This window comes from Chiloscyllium punctatum, chromosome 38, assembly GCF_047496795.1.
Source record: "Chiloscyllium punctatum isolate Juve2018m chromosome 38, sChiPun1.3, whole genome shotgun sequence".
Classification (NCBI taxonomy): domain Eukaryota; kingdom Metazoa; phylum Chordata; class Chondrichthyes; order Orectolobiformes; family Hemiscylliidae; genus Chiloscyllium; species Chiloscyllium punctatum.
The window spans coordinates 32839814-32855937 of NC_092776.1; the positions used below are offsets into that span (position 1 = coordinate 32839814).

The 16124-nt window shown below is 40.5% G+C and overlaps 2 protein-coding genes across 7 annotated transcripts in view; one reads left to right on the top strand and one right to left on the bottom strand.

Moving 5' to 3' along the window:
- LOC140463511 (putative pre-mRNA-splicing factor ATP-dependent RNA helicase DHX32) overlaps positions 1–5900 on the bottom strand; it is a 36187-nt gene extending 30287 nt beyond the window's left edge. For all 3 annotated transcript variants that reach the window (XM_072557571.1, XM_072557572.1, XM_072557570.1), the window contains exon 1: positions 5610–5900. In XM_072557571.1, coding sequence (XP_072413672.1) covers positions 5610–5900 — 291 coding nt within the window. The remainder of the gene's footprint in view (positions 1–5609) is intronic.
- A 2875-nt stretch (positions 5901–8775) lies between these two features.
- The window catches only part of fank1 (fibronectin type III and ankyrin repeat domains 1), a 65776-nt gene continuing 58427 nt past the window's right edge, over positions 8776–16124 (top strand). For all 4 annotated transcript variants that reach the window (XR_011954692.1, XM_072557575.1, XM_072557576.1 and 1 more), the window contains exon 1: positions 8776–8911. Coding sequence is in view for 3 of the 4 variants with exons in the window: in XM_072557575.1 (XP_072413676.1) it covers positions 8905–8911 (7 nt within the window). In the remaining variant the exon portion in view is untranslated. The remainder of the gene's footprint in view (positions 8912–16124) is intronic.

Sequence of the window (16124 nt, forward strand, 5' to 3'; positions counted from 1 at the left end):
TGGGAGGGTTCCAGTGGATTGGAAAAGACTAAGGTAATACACATCTTCAGGAAGGGAGGGGGACAGAAAGCAGGAAACCACAGGCTAAAATCTGTTAGCGTAAAATCTGTTGTTTGGAAAATGCTAAAGTCCATTATTATGGAGGAAAAGGATGACATTTAGAAAACTAACACAATCAAATGGAGTTACCTTAGTTTTGATAAAGAGATATCATGTTTACCAAATTTGTTGGATTCTTTGATGGTATAACAAGCAGAGTTGATAAAGGGGAACCAGTAGATGTAGAGTATTTGGATTTCCAGAAGGCTTTCAATAGGGTTCCACATAAAAGTCAAAAATTACACAACACCAGGTTATAGTTCAACAGGTTTATTTGGAAGTACTAGCTTTCGGAGCACTGCTCCTTCATCAGGTAGCTGTGGAGCAGGGTCATAAGACACAAAATTTACAACAAAAGATAAATACAATAGTCTAAAAGGGAAATCTAGGCTTGAAACATGAGCCTTTCACTTCCAATACAGTATGTGGCTTACACTATTTTGTACTCGCAATTTCTAAAATCTGATATACAAAAATGTACCCAGGAGGAATGGCTACTCTCAACAACTTTCAAACATATGTAGCCATTACTCCTGGTACTTTTGACTAGGAGGACTTCCAGAGATTTTAAAAATATTTTTAAAAAATTCAAATTTTAAAATGAATGCTATGGACTGAATTTTACCAAAAGCTGACGAAGTGCCAATTTTGGTGCATTTCAATGGAAGGTTTGTCTGTTCCTCCCATGATTTTGTATACACCATGTCTCTTATGAACTACTCATATGCTACCTTGTGCTCACCAGTGATGGAAGTACTAGCCACTGCTGGTTCTTTCAGGAATTCTGCTGCTGGTACCATGTTTAAAGCCCAGCTGTGCACCAGGTCAATCAATGCCAACCATGGATAATGTCTCATAGTACTTGTAGTGGACAGGAAAGGAAAAAGAAATACTTCTGAGGGTGCACGGCTAACGCATGATTGGAAACAGAAGTTCACATTCCTGAATGCATGGATGTAATGAACAAATTTACATAGAATAAAAGCAAAATATTGCAGATGCTGGAAATCTGAAACAAACACAGAATGATGTAGAAATTCTGGCAGCTTCTGTGCAAGTTCAATATAAAAGGAATGGGTGCAAATAGATTCATATTTTCGGAAATAAATTCTCAAACACTGATACATATAGTGTTCTGACACAGAACATAAACAATGTTTATCCAAAATATCTGCTGCAAACTCACATTAATGTGAACTATTACAAAGAGCTGGAGAAAATAAACGTTTAAGACAGTTTAATGTGCCTGTTTTTGAGAACCAGCATAAATGGAAGTTGAAATCAAAAATTGACACAATCTTGATATAAAATGTCAATAGCCATATTTTTCAGTTTTCATTGGCGCCATGCATTCTGTAACTGTACAGATTAAAAGAAAACATGGGAAAAGCACATCAGGTACTGGATACACATAAGCACACAACAGGTAAGCTACTTGGGCGTATTATCAGGATATTACAATGGAAGATTACATGGGGCAGCATAGTAGTTAGCATTGCTGCATCTCAACACCAGCAACCCGGGTTCAATTCCAGCCTTGGGTGACTGTCCGTGTGGACTTTGCACATTCTCCCCATGTCTGCATGGGTTTCTGCTGGGTGCTATGGTTTCCTCCCACAGCTCACAGATGTTTGGGTTGGATGGATTAGCCATGTTAAATTGCCATAGTGTTGAGGGATGTATAGGTTATGTGAATTAGCCAGGGGAAATACATGGCTATTGAATCGGATACTGCCCAGAGGGTTAGTGCAGATTGGCACTGCTGAATGGCCTGCTTCTGCACTGTAGAGATTCTAAGATTGTGATGTTTGCCACAGGCTGACTATTCTACTGGGGCAGTCAACTATCTATGAGGTAAGATCATTCTACACTCAATGGCTGGAGACCTTCCCAAGATATGTAATAGTATTAAGATTTATTTTAAAATTGGTTCCCCATACTTACAGTATCTATTTATATTTAATAAGCTTTTCTTGTGAGTTATCATCCTAAAACCTTCCAGTCAATCAGAAAGATGCTCCAAATTTATTTACAGTCTTTATAGCCAAGACCTCCATTAGAGCTGTCAGTGGTAAATGGTAGTCTACAATGCATACCATTATCACTTACAGAGAATGGGTATTTGGATGTACAACTTCTTTACAGTGTCCATCCAGAATGTATTAGTGACTGTAATGCTCTACTACCAGCTTCCATTTGAAGGTAGGCCATTTCAATACACTTGATACAAATCTTGTCAGGCAGGCATGAAAAGTGAGTTTTTCATGAGTCACCATTGTTGCCAGTCATATTTTTGTTGGTATCTGCTTTAAAACAGACTCATGTGGTCTATTACTGTCCAGATGCACCTTTCTGAGTTCACTCTGCTATGTGAAGAGCAAATCAGCACGATTAGTAAACCCAATAATCGAATAATACATCACAAATGCAAATATATATTTAAGTAGTGAAACATAGCCACATGCATCATTATTGCACTTACATATAAACAGGTGTGTACCAGAGAAGTAGATATCTGGCCCATTCTGTCTTTGCTGGCTCTATGCAAGAGTGTTTCAATTTTTCCCCTTTTCAGGTCTTTCCGCATACCTCTGCATACCTGTTTAAGTGTGTATTCAATTTCCTTTCTCAAGTTACCATCGTATTCACTTGCACAGCATTTCAGCTAATATATTTCAGCTCAATCAATGGGGATGTAGTTTATCATGCAATTCACAGAAGCAATATGTTACATATTCGCAATTCTGCATGTCCTCTCACAATCGCACACTTCAAGACTCTTGCCAATAAATCAACTGTACATTTTTTCACGTGAAATAGAACAATTTGTAACTGAGGTTAAATTCCTGTTCTATATTAGCAGTGGAATTTTGAGACACAATGCCTTTTCTGCAGCATACTTTTTCCATCAACTATATAACCAACATTGAATCCCTACAATGTAGAAACAGGCATTTGGCCCAACAAGTCCACACCAACTCTTCAAAGAGTGGCCTACCCAGATTCATTCCCCTACCCGATATTGACCCCCTGACTAATGCACCTAACCTCCACATTCCTGAACACTATGGGCAATTTAGCATAGCCAAGTCAGCTAACCAGCACATCTTCAGACTGTGGGAGGAAACCAGAGCAAACCTAACAGACACAGGGAAAATGTGCAAACTCCACACAGACAATTACCTAAAGTTGGAATTGAACCTGGATCCCCAGCGCTGTGAGACAGCAGTGCTAACCACTGAACCATAATGCCGCCAATGAGTGACTCTTAACTGTCCTCTGAAATGTCATAGCAAACCACTCAATTGTAAGTGACTCATTAACACCTCTATTTTGACTAGGGATGGTCAATACATGTTGACATTGCCACTGATGCTCAGATTCCAGAAATGATAAGAAAAAAACTGTCCATCTAAATCACTACTTATTATATCTATGTCAACATGGCTGTGCCAAGTTTATAGTCTGATTAACAATGCCACCTTCATTGCAAAAGAGGTCTGCCTCCACATTTTTTTTATTTCCCAATAGATGCTAATAGCAATTACAGGTAAATGTGACTTTTCAACTAAAGTTGTGTCATTTTCCATCAAAAGTTAGCCGAATTAATAAACCTGAATATCCACGCTGCTTAAGCAAAACAATGTTATGAGAGTAGTAACATGGAATATCAATTTTCGACTTCCATCATCCAATATTAATACCTAGGACATTTCATAAGTGAAAATGGTTTTAAAAAGGAAAGATGCTGAGTTAAGATGGCTGCAATGATCACCTGACGACAGTTTGAGCCAATTTATGAAATCATCAGTAAACAAAAATCATAACTGAAATTAACATACATCAAAATGGCTGTATCACCTAAGATCTATATATTCTATTTGATTTATATCTTTCTAGAAACTTTACTTTTTCCAAACTGGATAATTTGCAAATGACTTCCATCACAATACGTAATGATGCCAGACATGGCAATACACAAACTTTCTTTCCACTCAACTGCTTTTGGGCAGAGCAGAGAGATCAAAATTGACTTTATTAACAATGTAAACAGGAAGGCTTGCTCGTTCTTTCTGTCTCTCTCAGCCTCTGGAAAGACGTTCACTGATAGAGTAAATTGAAGAGACTTCCATTCACTCAGAACTCAAAAATACTATATCCTGTAATTCTAAAGGATGCAAGTCATCAATTTTTCACTGGAGTGCAGGAATTGAGGGGTGACGTCACACATATTTACAAAATCATGAGGGGTGTAGATAAGATGAATAGCAAAGGTCTTTTCGCTAAGGTAGGAGAATTCAAAACTGGAGGGTATATTTTTAAAGAGAGAGGAGAGGTATTTAAAAGGGACCCAAGGGCCTACTTGTTCCACACGGAGGGTGGTTCATATGTGGAACGAACTGCAGAGGAAGTGGTAAAACAAATACAGTTACAACATTTAGAAGATATTTGGACAGGTACATGTATAGGAATGGTTTACAGGGACTTGGGTCAACCGCAGGCAAGTGGGACTAGTTTAGTTTGGGAAATCTGGTCAGGATGGATGAGTTGTACATGTCTGTTTCTGTGCTGTATGACTCTATGATCCTATAATTACTCAAACTGGTCTCAAGTTAAACCTAGCAATGTTTTGGACTCACCCACTCCAGGAAAAAGGCCTTGGCTATTCACCCTATTCAGGCCCCTCATGATTTTCTAAATCTCAGCATCCAACACTCCAGGGAAAATGGCCCCAGCCTATTTAGCATCTCCCTATAACTCAAACCCTCCAACCATGGAAATATCCTTGTCAAACCTTTTATGAATCATTTCAAGTTCACAACATATTTCATATAGCAGGGAGACTGGAATTGCACACAGTATTCCAAAAGTGATGTCCTGTACAGCAGCAACATGACCTCCCAAATCCTACACTCAATGCATTGACCAATAAAGGCAAGCACCTTCTTCACTATCCTGCCTTTGTCTGTAATCTTCCATGTCTGTAATCTAGCATCTGTAATATATTGTCGATTTTGTTCAGGATATTCATGAAAACTATCTCCAAATGTACAGTATGTTTCAATAAATGGAAAAATTGCCAAATTTAGTTTACAAATGAAAGGATTCCCAGAAGAAAAGTATATTATTTTATCATTACGGATGAACATGTCGTAAACACTTGTTCATATTATCTAGATATTGGCATAACACAAACAAATCACAAAACATGTATTGTACTCCCTTGTGCCAGTGTTGTCCTTTCAATGCCAGCCTTATCATTAAGGCCAGGTCAGCAGAAATTACAGCTCTGAGTTTACAGCTTTGCATAGCGTTAGTGGAAAAAAGCTCGTTTGAAAGTTTATAGTAGCCATGCCTCATGCAAGTATAGAGAAAAAAACATGGATAATATTGGCGCCTTTTTCAAAACATATTGGGAATAATGCGACAGAACAGTATTTAAAGCCAAAAGCCTATTATGCCAGCGTTTACTTCTGCTGGATATTTCCCACTGCCTTGGTTGCTCTTACCTGACTGCTTTTCCCGATCCTGGCGTTTCCACATAGGATGATAAAGGGATTACTCACTAAACTCGCCATGAAGGCGCTCTTTGCTCCCCACACCGGTAACTGCTTTCGTTCTTGGTGGAGTTTGTAATAGCGAGAGGAGTAAGGCAGCCCATCAAAGGGGTTCAGCTCCAAGTCTGCATCGCAGAGTAAAGCTTCGTCGCCACTGTCGGATCCAAACTCTTCGGAGAAAGTTTCTCTGTCACAGGGCGATGCACTGTCCGGCTTTGTCGTATGCACTTTAACAGCAGCCATTGCCGCCTGTGTGGATGGAGGGGGCTTAGCAGAACTATCACGCTCAACTTCCTATCATTTGTTCTATCAATACCTGGTCCTGTAAAGAGTTGGAGACCAACACCAGCATTTCCTGCTGCAGTTCATAGCCACTTGCCACTCTCCTAATCGTCTGTTATTGCCAGCGATCATCTGCAAACGAAATTAAAGCAAACCGACTGCTTAAAGGTACTTCACTAAAACAAGCGCATCCTTTTTTTTGGTTAAAGCTGCCGATTTCCCTCCATCCCAGCCCACGTGTCGCGCTATGTATTGACTGAATAGTCCGGGCTAAACGACAGAGTATTGTACAGAATAATACGGTCATGTGGCCACTTAATCTCCTGACAATACCGGTTGGGGGAATGCTTGTTGGAAACTGCAGAGTGTGAAAGGTTTAATTGGTCTCTCAGAAAACCGGCTGCACAAACACATCTGCCACAGAACCGGCTGGCCAGGGCCCTGAAAGAAATGCAAATCACCCTCTCTGCTTGTCATCGAATGTGAATCACATCAGATTGTATTGTGTTTGTCCGCAATCCGAGCAGACACTGACCGTGGATCCCTTTCTCATCTCTAGAAAAGAAAGTTCCAAACGGAATCGATGTGATGTGGAGGTGCCGCTGTTGGACTGCGGTGGACAAAGTTAAAAATCACACAATATCAGGTGATAGCCCTGTTGGTGTTATGGGATTTTGTTTAAAAAAGGAATAGACACTAACCGAACCTGCTGCAATTATCACAGCTGGGAAACCGACCCTTCAGTCCAACTGGTCCATGCCGACCAGGTATCCTGAATTAATGTAGTCCCCTTTGCCAGCATTTGGCCCATATCCCTCTAAACCATTCCTACTCATATACCCATCCAGATGCCTTTCAAATATTGTAATTGTACCTGCCTCCTCCACTTACAGTACCATCCGCGAAAAAGTTGCCCCTGAGGTCCCTTTTAATTTTTTCCTTTCTCTCACCTTAAACTCATGCCCTCTAGTTTTGGATTGCCCCACTCTGGGGAAAAGACCTTGGCTATTCATCCTATGCATGCCCTTCATGATTTTATAAACCTCTAAAAGATCATCCTTCAACCTCCAATGATCCAAGGAAAATAGCCGCAGCCGTTACAGCCGCTGGCCCCAGCTCAAACCATAGCAACTTCCTTGTAAATCTTTTCTGAACACTTTCAAGTTTCACAATACCCTTCCGAGAATTGCACACGATATTCCAAAAGTCGCCCATTCAATGTGCCTCACAGCCTCAACATGATCTCCCAACTCCTAGACTAAATGCATTGACCATTGAAGAAGCATACCAAATGCCTTCTTCACTATCCTGTCTACCTGGGACTTCACTTTTAAGGAACTATGAATCTGCACATCAAGGTCTCTTTGTTCAGCAACTCTGCCCAGGACTTTACATTTAAGTGTTTAAGTCCTGGCCTGATTTGCCTTTCCAAATGCAGCACCTCATATTTATCTAAATTCAACTCCATCTGCCACTCTTCGGCCCATTGGCCAGTCATAACTAGGAGTGTACTGCCTCAGGATATGGGGAAGGCAGGTTCAATCAAGGCATCCCGAAGAAAATGCATTTGTTGTTTGGAAAGAAATAGTGTCTTTCGTTTTTTTGGGATAGAGTCAAACTCAAATGTTTGTTTACTTGATATGCTTCTGTACAGTACCATATAACGAGATAGTTTGTGATAAAGTATATTTTTGAAATAAAGAAAAGGATTACAAGGAGATGGCAGGAGAATTGCACGAGCAGAATGCTCATTTGAAGAGTCAGTGCATTCATGGTCTCCTTCTGCCCAGTGACTATTCTGTAATTCTGTAAAACCATACCAAGTGCGGTTAAGGGGTCTTGTGGCACAATGGTAGTGTACCTACCTCTAGATCAGGAGAGCTGGGTTTACGCTGCACCTGCCCCAGAAGTGTGTAGTAACAGGTTGATTGGAAAGTATTTGCAAAGTGCAGTTCGCATTTATCTAGTTCATAATTCAATTCAGATGCACTTCACTTTCGTTTTGAACGAGAAGCCACGGCTGATCAGAGCCTGTGTAAGTTAGAAAATGATGCATGAGCGAATTGGAGTTTATTATAACTGACAGGGCTTACAGGAATCCGGGAGATGAAGAATTCCACATACTTGTAACCTTGGGGAATGTTGATTAATCGTGATTTCAACACAACCAGGTTGTACTGAGGAGATGGAAGTTGTCGGTCGAACTATAAGGAATTTAGAAAGACGGACGAGGGAGAAGCAGTATTTATATACAAATAGAAACCGAAATTGATGGAGAAGTATTTGGAAGAACTAGCTTTCGAAGTGCTGCTTCTTCAACTGATGAAGCGGCGCTTAGAAAGGTGGTGCCTCCAAATAAACCTATTGGACTATAACCTGGTGTTGTGTGACCTTTAACTTAGTTATAACATGGCGAGTAACTCTCATCTTTCCATGTAAGTGATCAAATATTATTTGACTAACTAGACCATAACATTCAACACTACATTAACAATATTTTCATGAGGAAGTGATACAAGTTCTAAAGTTGCTTGTTGACCAACGTCTAATTTATTTCATTGGTTTCATTAGTGATAAAGCCTCACCTTTGGTGTTTTTGTTTAGCACAGTGAGCATAGCACTGAGCACGCAGAGTCTCCATGTCTACAATCACATAGCACATGAAGGCGAACTCAGCGACAACGACAAAGCAGCGAGGTTGATTAGTGTGGGGCGCCGTTGGTGCAGAGGATTCGTGTTTCCCGGGCAACAAAGGATCAGCGTCCGGAAAGTGAACGCGAGATGGAAAAAGGGAGAAGGAGAGAGAGAAAGGGAAAGGCGTCGGATGGTCTGAGCAGGGAATGAGAGGACAGGATCAAGCCGTGAGCACAGGCTGAAAGAGGGTGGACAAGACACTGGGAGGCTACAAGCTCAGCCTTAACATACGGAGAATCGATCAATTAAAAAATAAAAACATACATCTATCATGGAAGGTAACTTCAATTTACTAAGTTTGTAAATGAATTCGCTGATTGAAACAAAATGTCTGTGGTTCATGGGTCACTGATGTTACGTACAGTTACAATGAGAGCACACGTGAGCACTGACAAAATACCATGTCCAAAAAGTTACCTACACTGATAACATACATCATATTAATTAACCAGTAATAAGTACGTATTATACTGAATTTCGGTATTAAGCCTAAATACAATATTACTATCTATGTAAAATGACATATAGAAATAAATAATTTGCTAATAAGTAGCTTTTTCTGGAACGTCCCAAAATACTCTCAAATAAGGAATTATTTTATGAAGTTTAAACTTTTATTTTAAAAAAGACGCTCAATTTGAATTTGGCCAAGATTTCACATACTGAAGCTAAATTTTGGAGGTGCTGGTGGTAGTTACTGACGGATAATTGTTGGCCAGCTGACCGAAAGAACTTCCTATACTTTGAGCATTAACCTGAGGGGTTCTTGTAGTGCAGTGGTAATGTCCCTACAGCTGAGTGTGGTGACCTAAATTCAAGTCCCACCTGCTCTAGAGGTGTACGATAACATGTATGAAAACCTCCTATGTTGATTAGAAAATATGTGAATATTGTGGGATTTCTTAAAAGCACAGCTGAACAGAGAAACAGGGCCTTATTCCACCTCATCCAAAACCAGAGCACCTCTGACAATACAGTAGACCTTCAATACTGTATTGAAATGCTAGTTTAGATTATACACTATACTCAACATTTGGACTGCGGCTTGAATATACATGTTCTTGACTCAGAGGCAGGAGCGAGTGCTACCATTGATGCCAAGTCTGACACTTAAGTTGTCAAACACTTCGTTTAGGGAATTTGCATTTGTTTCTGAGTATTTAAAATGAACTTTGACTGGGGCAAATGAAAGGTATGATAACTTATTTAGTAGTAATTCAAAGCAATGTTTATCCAAAATCTTCTGGTGTTATATGAAGGAGGAATTTTGACAATCAATTGAGCAAACTTTATGCTGCTTGCTAAATGTTTCCAAAGAATTTTTGCATTCACCTGGCAGGCTGATGAAGTCCCAATCGTGCACTGAGCATTGTACTGTCCTTTCAAATTACACACTCATCTCAGAGAATGTTCGAAACTTTCTGATGCAAAGGAGAGAGTAAAACTAACTGAGGCATGCTGACACTAATGAATGATTACAATTTCTTGCAAATTAGATTGAAAATACATTTGTGTTTTTTTTATAAATAATGGCATGAATTATCTACATTATGTAGGTAATTGTAGTGATATCAACATGGTTTATAGTTACTATGGAGTAAATTGTATAGCAAGTATGGTGTCTGTGTGTGCAGAGTTAATCATGGAAATCTGAAAGTTGCTGTCAGAGGCACTTGGCACCTCCGCAGAGCATGATATAACGCGTGATCAACTCAGCAATGAAATCAGTGCAATGGGGGTGAACTTGAGATTTCCTCACTAAAGACCTCAGTAAAAGTTAATGTGATGTACTCAGGAGTAAATGATTTGTTAACAGCATGATAAGTAATGGTTACTGCCAATTTCGTCTCTGATCTGATCTGAAAAAATTTTTATAAATGTGCAATTTCATTCCATTAGAAGTTTCTTAGTGCCAGCAGTTTGCACTTTATTTTTACTTTTGTTGTCAGTGGACTTTAATCTCTGTCTTTCTCATCCTTGAATTTCAGTTTATACAAAACTCTGCTGCATCTATCCTAATCTGCATCAAGTCAACATCCCTGTCCTTGCTGATCCAATGCCTCACAAATACCATTTTCATCATTTTATAGAACCCCATAGACATCATTCATTTCTTCACTGGAGCTAGACTTTGGTAATCCTTTGCCCCCTACACCTTCTCAGCCCCTAACTTCCAATTCATCTTTAGGAAGGATGTGAAAGTGTTAGAGAGGGTGTTGAAAGGCTTCATGGGAATGGTTCCAGCATTGAGGAAATGCAATTTAATAGGTAGATTGGAGAAGTTGGACTGTTCTTGGGGAAAAGAGATTTGAGAGGAAGTTTGATAGAGGTAGTCAAAATCATGATGGGTCCGAATAGGGGACATAGGGAAAGCTGGTGATTCAGTTGAGAATCAGATGGCACAGATTTAAGATAATTGGCAAATGGAGCAATGAAAACATGAGACAGGATTTTTCACACAGTGAGTGGTTATGCTCTGAAATGTACTGCTTGAGAGTCCGGTGGAGGCAAGTTTAGTCAAGGCATTAAAAATTGAATTAGATTATTGTCTGAAAAAGAAAAATGTGCAGCGTTTTAGGGAAAAGGCTGGACAATGGCACTGGTGAGTTGTTCTATCAGAGAGCAGGCACAGACACAATGGGCCAAATGGCCTCTTTCTATGCTGCAACCATTCTCTGATTCTATGATCATACTCTTGCATTTTGCATATCCACCTTCTTTATCCTGCTAAATGTCCACGTCTTCAGCTGCTGAAGCCAAATGATCTGGAATCCACCCCTGAGTCCTTCCACCTAACCACTTTCCTTTATCCCTTTAAATTTCTCATTAAGCCCACCTTATGGACTGAATTCATTTCTCAATGAATACAATTGCTCATTGTTGTTTATGGAATCTTAGGGCTGTAGATCAGCAATGATAATAAAGTGTATATTACCCATCAATTCATAAATGTCACACTTCCCTTTAGGCTACACTTCAAACAGACATCCTGCCAGCCCCACCTCTTTTTTTTGTGGGGAACTGCCTGGAGGTGATGGTGTAGTGTTATTAACACTAGTCTATTAATCCACTGACCCAAATAATGTGCTGGGACCCAGGTTTGAATCCTGCCATGGCAGATAGTGGAACTTGAATTCAATGAAAAAAAAAATGAAATTAAGCGTCTAATGATGACCATGAAACCATTGTTGATTGTCAGGATAAACCCATCTGGTTCACTATTAGCCATTAGAAAACTGCCATCCTTACCTGATCTGGCCTACATGTGAGCGGCATGGTGGCACAGTGGTTAGCACTGCTGCCTCACAGCGCCAGAGACCTGGGTTCAATTCCCAACTCAGGCGACTGACTGTGTGGAGTTTGCACGTTCTCCCTGTGTCTGTGTGGGTTTGCTCCGGTTTCCTCCCACAGTCCAAAGATGTGCAGGTCAGGTGAATTGGCCATGCTAAATTGCCCGTAGTGATGGGAGAATGTAGGGGTATGGGTGGGTTGCGCTTCGACGGGTCGGTGTGGACTTGTTGGGACGAAGAGCCTGTTTCCACACTGTAAGTAATCTAATCTAATCTTAAGTGACTCCAGTGCCACAGCAATGTCATTGATTCTTACTGCACTCTGGGCAATAAGGGATAGGCAACAAATGCTGGCCTAGCCAGTAATGCCCACGTCTCATGAAAAAAGTCTTGTAAAGGTGAGTGGACATAGGATGTGCCTGTTCAGTCTCATTGGAATTTTACAAATGAGAAGACAGAGTGAACCTGAAATGTTAACCATCTGCCTCCCTCACACAATGATAACAGAACTGTGTTGTCAGTTTCCAGAAGTTTCTACTTCTTTGTTGTTGCTTATTAGTACAGAACTTAAACATTGCCAAAAAAAGGGACAAGAAGTCAAAGTTTTTTGTCTTGCACTCGTCAGATCTAGGACACAAGAAATATACCTGTAAAAAAGGACATCATTCTCTACATGAAAAGGTGCTTCTGGTTGGTTGGGACATCATTGGCATGGAGGTGCACCAAGAACAATTAACTATCAATCTTAATTGTCAGACGAGGCAGGTAGACTCAAATTGGTCAGGGTGTTGCCATGGAAATCATGGATCATAGAGTAAGGATACATAGTAGACCACATAGGACTGAGATGAGAAGAAGTTTCTTCACCCAGAGAATGGTGTGCCTGTGGAATTCTCTGCCACAGAAAGCAGTTGAAGCCAAAGCATTGAATGTTTTCAAGAAAGAATTAGATTTGGCTGTTAAGGCTAAAGGGATCAAAGAGCATGGAGAGAAAGCAGGAACAGGATGCAAAGTTGAACAATCAGCCTTGACCATAGTGAATAGCAGAGCCAGCTCAAAGGGCCGAAAAGTCTACTCCTCTAGTTTCCATATTTAAATGTTTCTAGGAGAATGTAGCGGAGATTGGCAATCTACATGACCCTTTGAAAAGGCTGCAATGAATGTACAAGTGGCCTGGAGGAAGATTTATAGTGGAGTCCCAAGGGTTGGATGTGGAAATCTTGCTTTTCCAGATATATATTAATAATCTGGATCTTGGTATTTAGGGGACAATTTCAAATTTTGCAAATGACACAAACTTTAGAAGAATTGTAAGCTGTGGGGAGGACAGACTTGGAACTCCAAAAGGACATTGACAAATTGATAGAGCTGGCATATTGTTGGCAGATGATGTCCAATGCCAAGAAGTAATGCACTTTGATAGGAAGAACATAGAAACATAAAAAAGAGGATACGATTCTAAATGGGGTGCAGGAGCAGAGGGACCTGGGTATATATGTACACAGATCATTGAAGGACAAGTGGAGAAAGCAGTTAATAAAACATATGGTGTCCTCAACTTTATTCATAGGACATAGAGTATAAGAGTAAGGAGGTGATGTTGCACTTCCACAAGATACTTGTTAGACCCCAGCCAGAGTATTGTGCAAAGTTTGAGACGTCATATTATGGGAAAGATAAGAATGCAGTAGAGTGAGTGTAATAGTGATTTACACGAATGGTTTCAGGAATGAGATACCTCGTTATGAGGATAGATTGGAGTTGGGATTGTTCTCCTTGGAGAGAAGAAGGCTGAGAGGAGATTTGATAGAGGGTGCTGGAAAGAGCTATCCCTGTTTGGGAGCAAAATGACCAGGTGCACGACTGGGTTTAAAAGATGGCACCAGCGGGTCAGAAGCTTGGAAGGTCCCAGCAGCAATGAGCTCTTCAGCTGCTGGTGAGGAAAAGATTATACAAATGTGACGCTGCAGAAGTATAGTGCATGCCTAATAAGGAAAGCAGTGGAGAATTGTGTGCAAAATTACCTAATGCTCACAGAGAGAAATCCTCGTGAAGCTCCCAAAGTTGATATTTGGCTAATTTGAGGGAAAGGGAACAAGGAGGTTGCTTTCACTGCCGAGTGAACATAGAACTAGGGGACATAATCTCAAAATAAGGAAGAGCAGATTTAGAACTGAGTTGAGGATGAGCTTCTTCATGCAAAGGTTTGTGCATCTGTGGGATTCCCTGCCCAGTGAAGCAGCTGAGGCTTTAAATGTTTGTAAGACATAGATAGATAGATTTTTGAAAAATAAAGGAACTAAGGGTTGTGGTGAGGGGGTGGGTAAGTGGAGCTGAGTCCACGAAAAGATCAGCCATGAATTTATTGAATGATGGAGCAGGTTCAATGGACCCAGATGACCTACAACTGCTCCTATTTCTTATGTTCTTATAAAAGTTAAGTCCATAAACTCGCATTCTGTCTCCATGGACATTACCAGGCTGGCTGACTAGTTCCTGCATTTTCTGTTCCACCATCTACAATATTTTGCTTTTGAAAGTTTGCACATTGATGGTTTCCTAGGATCTGTCAGCCTTTGGAGTAGAACGGGTGTCATAACATACAGAAAAGACCCTCAATCTGGATGCTGTTTTTGTAAGGAATTTCTGCAGAGATACAATGTTCAGAACTTTCCCTCTTTTTCCTCAAAGTGTGGGGATGAGACTGTTAGGTTGTTAGGTGGCAACTGACACACCACTCACATCAATGTAAGTGTTCACCCAGTTGTCTGTCATTCAGCTTATTGAAAGCTGATAAGCAAGGGAGGTGCATATCATGCCCCAATTACAGTCTGTGATCCCAGAAGTTGCCAGCCAATCAGTGGCAGACAGCTTCTGGGTTTTAAAGTCCCGAGTTAAGACCTATTTCTCAGGGGATTCAGTAGTAAGAGTATCTTTATTTTTCTTCTCTCAGGGTAGAGGTCATGGGGAGATGGGAGGCTTGGAGGGGTGGTATTGGCAATGCTGGACTGAGGCTTTAAAAGGCCACCTTTTAGCTTCCTCTGTTTAAGCCTAGGTTGTGGCATTTGGAGACCCATGGTACAAAATAGTTGACAAATAGATATGACTGTAAAATGTCACTAAATATAAATGTTTTTTGACAGAAAGTGTATTTATTTGCAATACTTTCATTATCATTCAATGATAAATGTGCTGGTTGTCCAACAGGAAAAAAATGATGGTTAATTGCACTTTACAAATGAAAACAACTTCCACAGGTTTCAAAATTCTAGTGGTTCAAGTAATGAACCTCAGCATCTCTAATATCAACATGACACGAGCTCTTAACAGACTGAAATACTCTTAAAAATTCATTTAAATATTAAATTTGACCATTTATAAAGACTTGATTATTAACTGTAATAACAATTAGTTTGTTACAATCTTTATTAGTATTGTAATTATGTGCTTGAAAAGGTGTTCATAGAGTCATAGAGTCATAGAGATGTACAGCATGGAAACAAACCCTTCGGTCCAACCCGTCCATGCCGACCAGATATCCCAACCCAATCTAGTCCCACCTGCCAGCACCCGGCCCATATCCTCCAAACCCTTCCTATTCATATACCCATCCAAATGCCTCTTAAATGTTGCAATTGTACCAGCCTCCACCACATCCTCTGGCAGCTCATTCCACACATGTACCAGCTTCTGCGTGAAAAGGTTGCCCCTTAGGTCTCTTTTATATCTTTCCCCTTTCACCCTAAACCTATGCCCTCTAGTTCTGGACTCCCTGACCCCAGGGAAAAGACTTTGCCTATTTATCCTATCCATGCCCCTCATAATTTTGTAAACCTCTGTAAGGTCACCCCTCAGCCTCCGACACTCCAGGGAAAACAGCTCCAGCCTGTTCAGCCTCTCCCTGTAGCTCAGATCCTCCAACCCTGGCAACATCCTTGTAAGTCTTTTCTGAACCCTTTCAAGTTTCACAACATCTTTCTGATAGGAAGGAGACCAGAATTGCACGCAATATTCCAACAGTGGCCTAACCAATGTCCTGTACAGCCGCAACATGACCTCCCCAACTCCTGTACTCAATGGTCTGACCATTAAGGAAAGCATATCAAATGCCTTCTTCACTATCCTATCTACCTGCGATTCCACTTTCAAGGAGCTATGAACCTGCACTTCAAGGTCTCTTTGTTCAGCAACACTCCCTAGG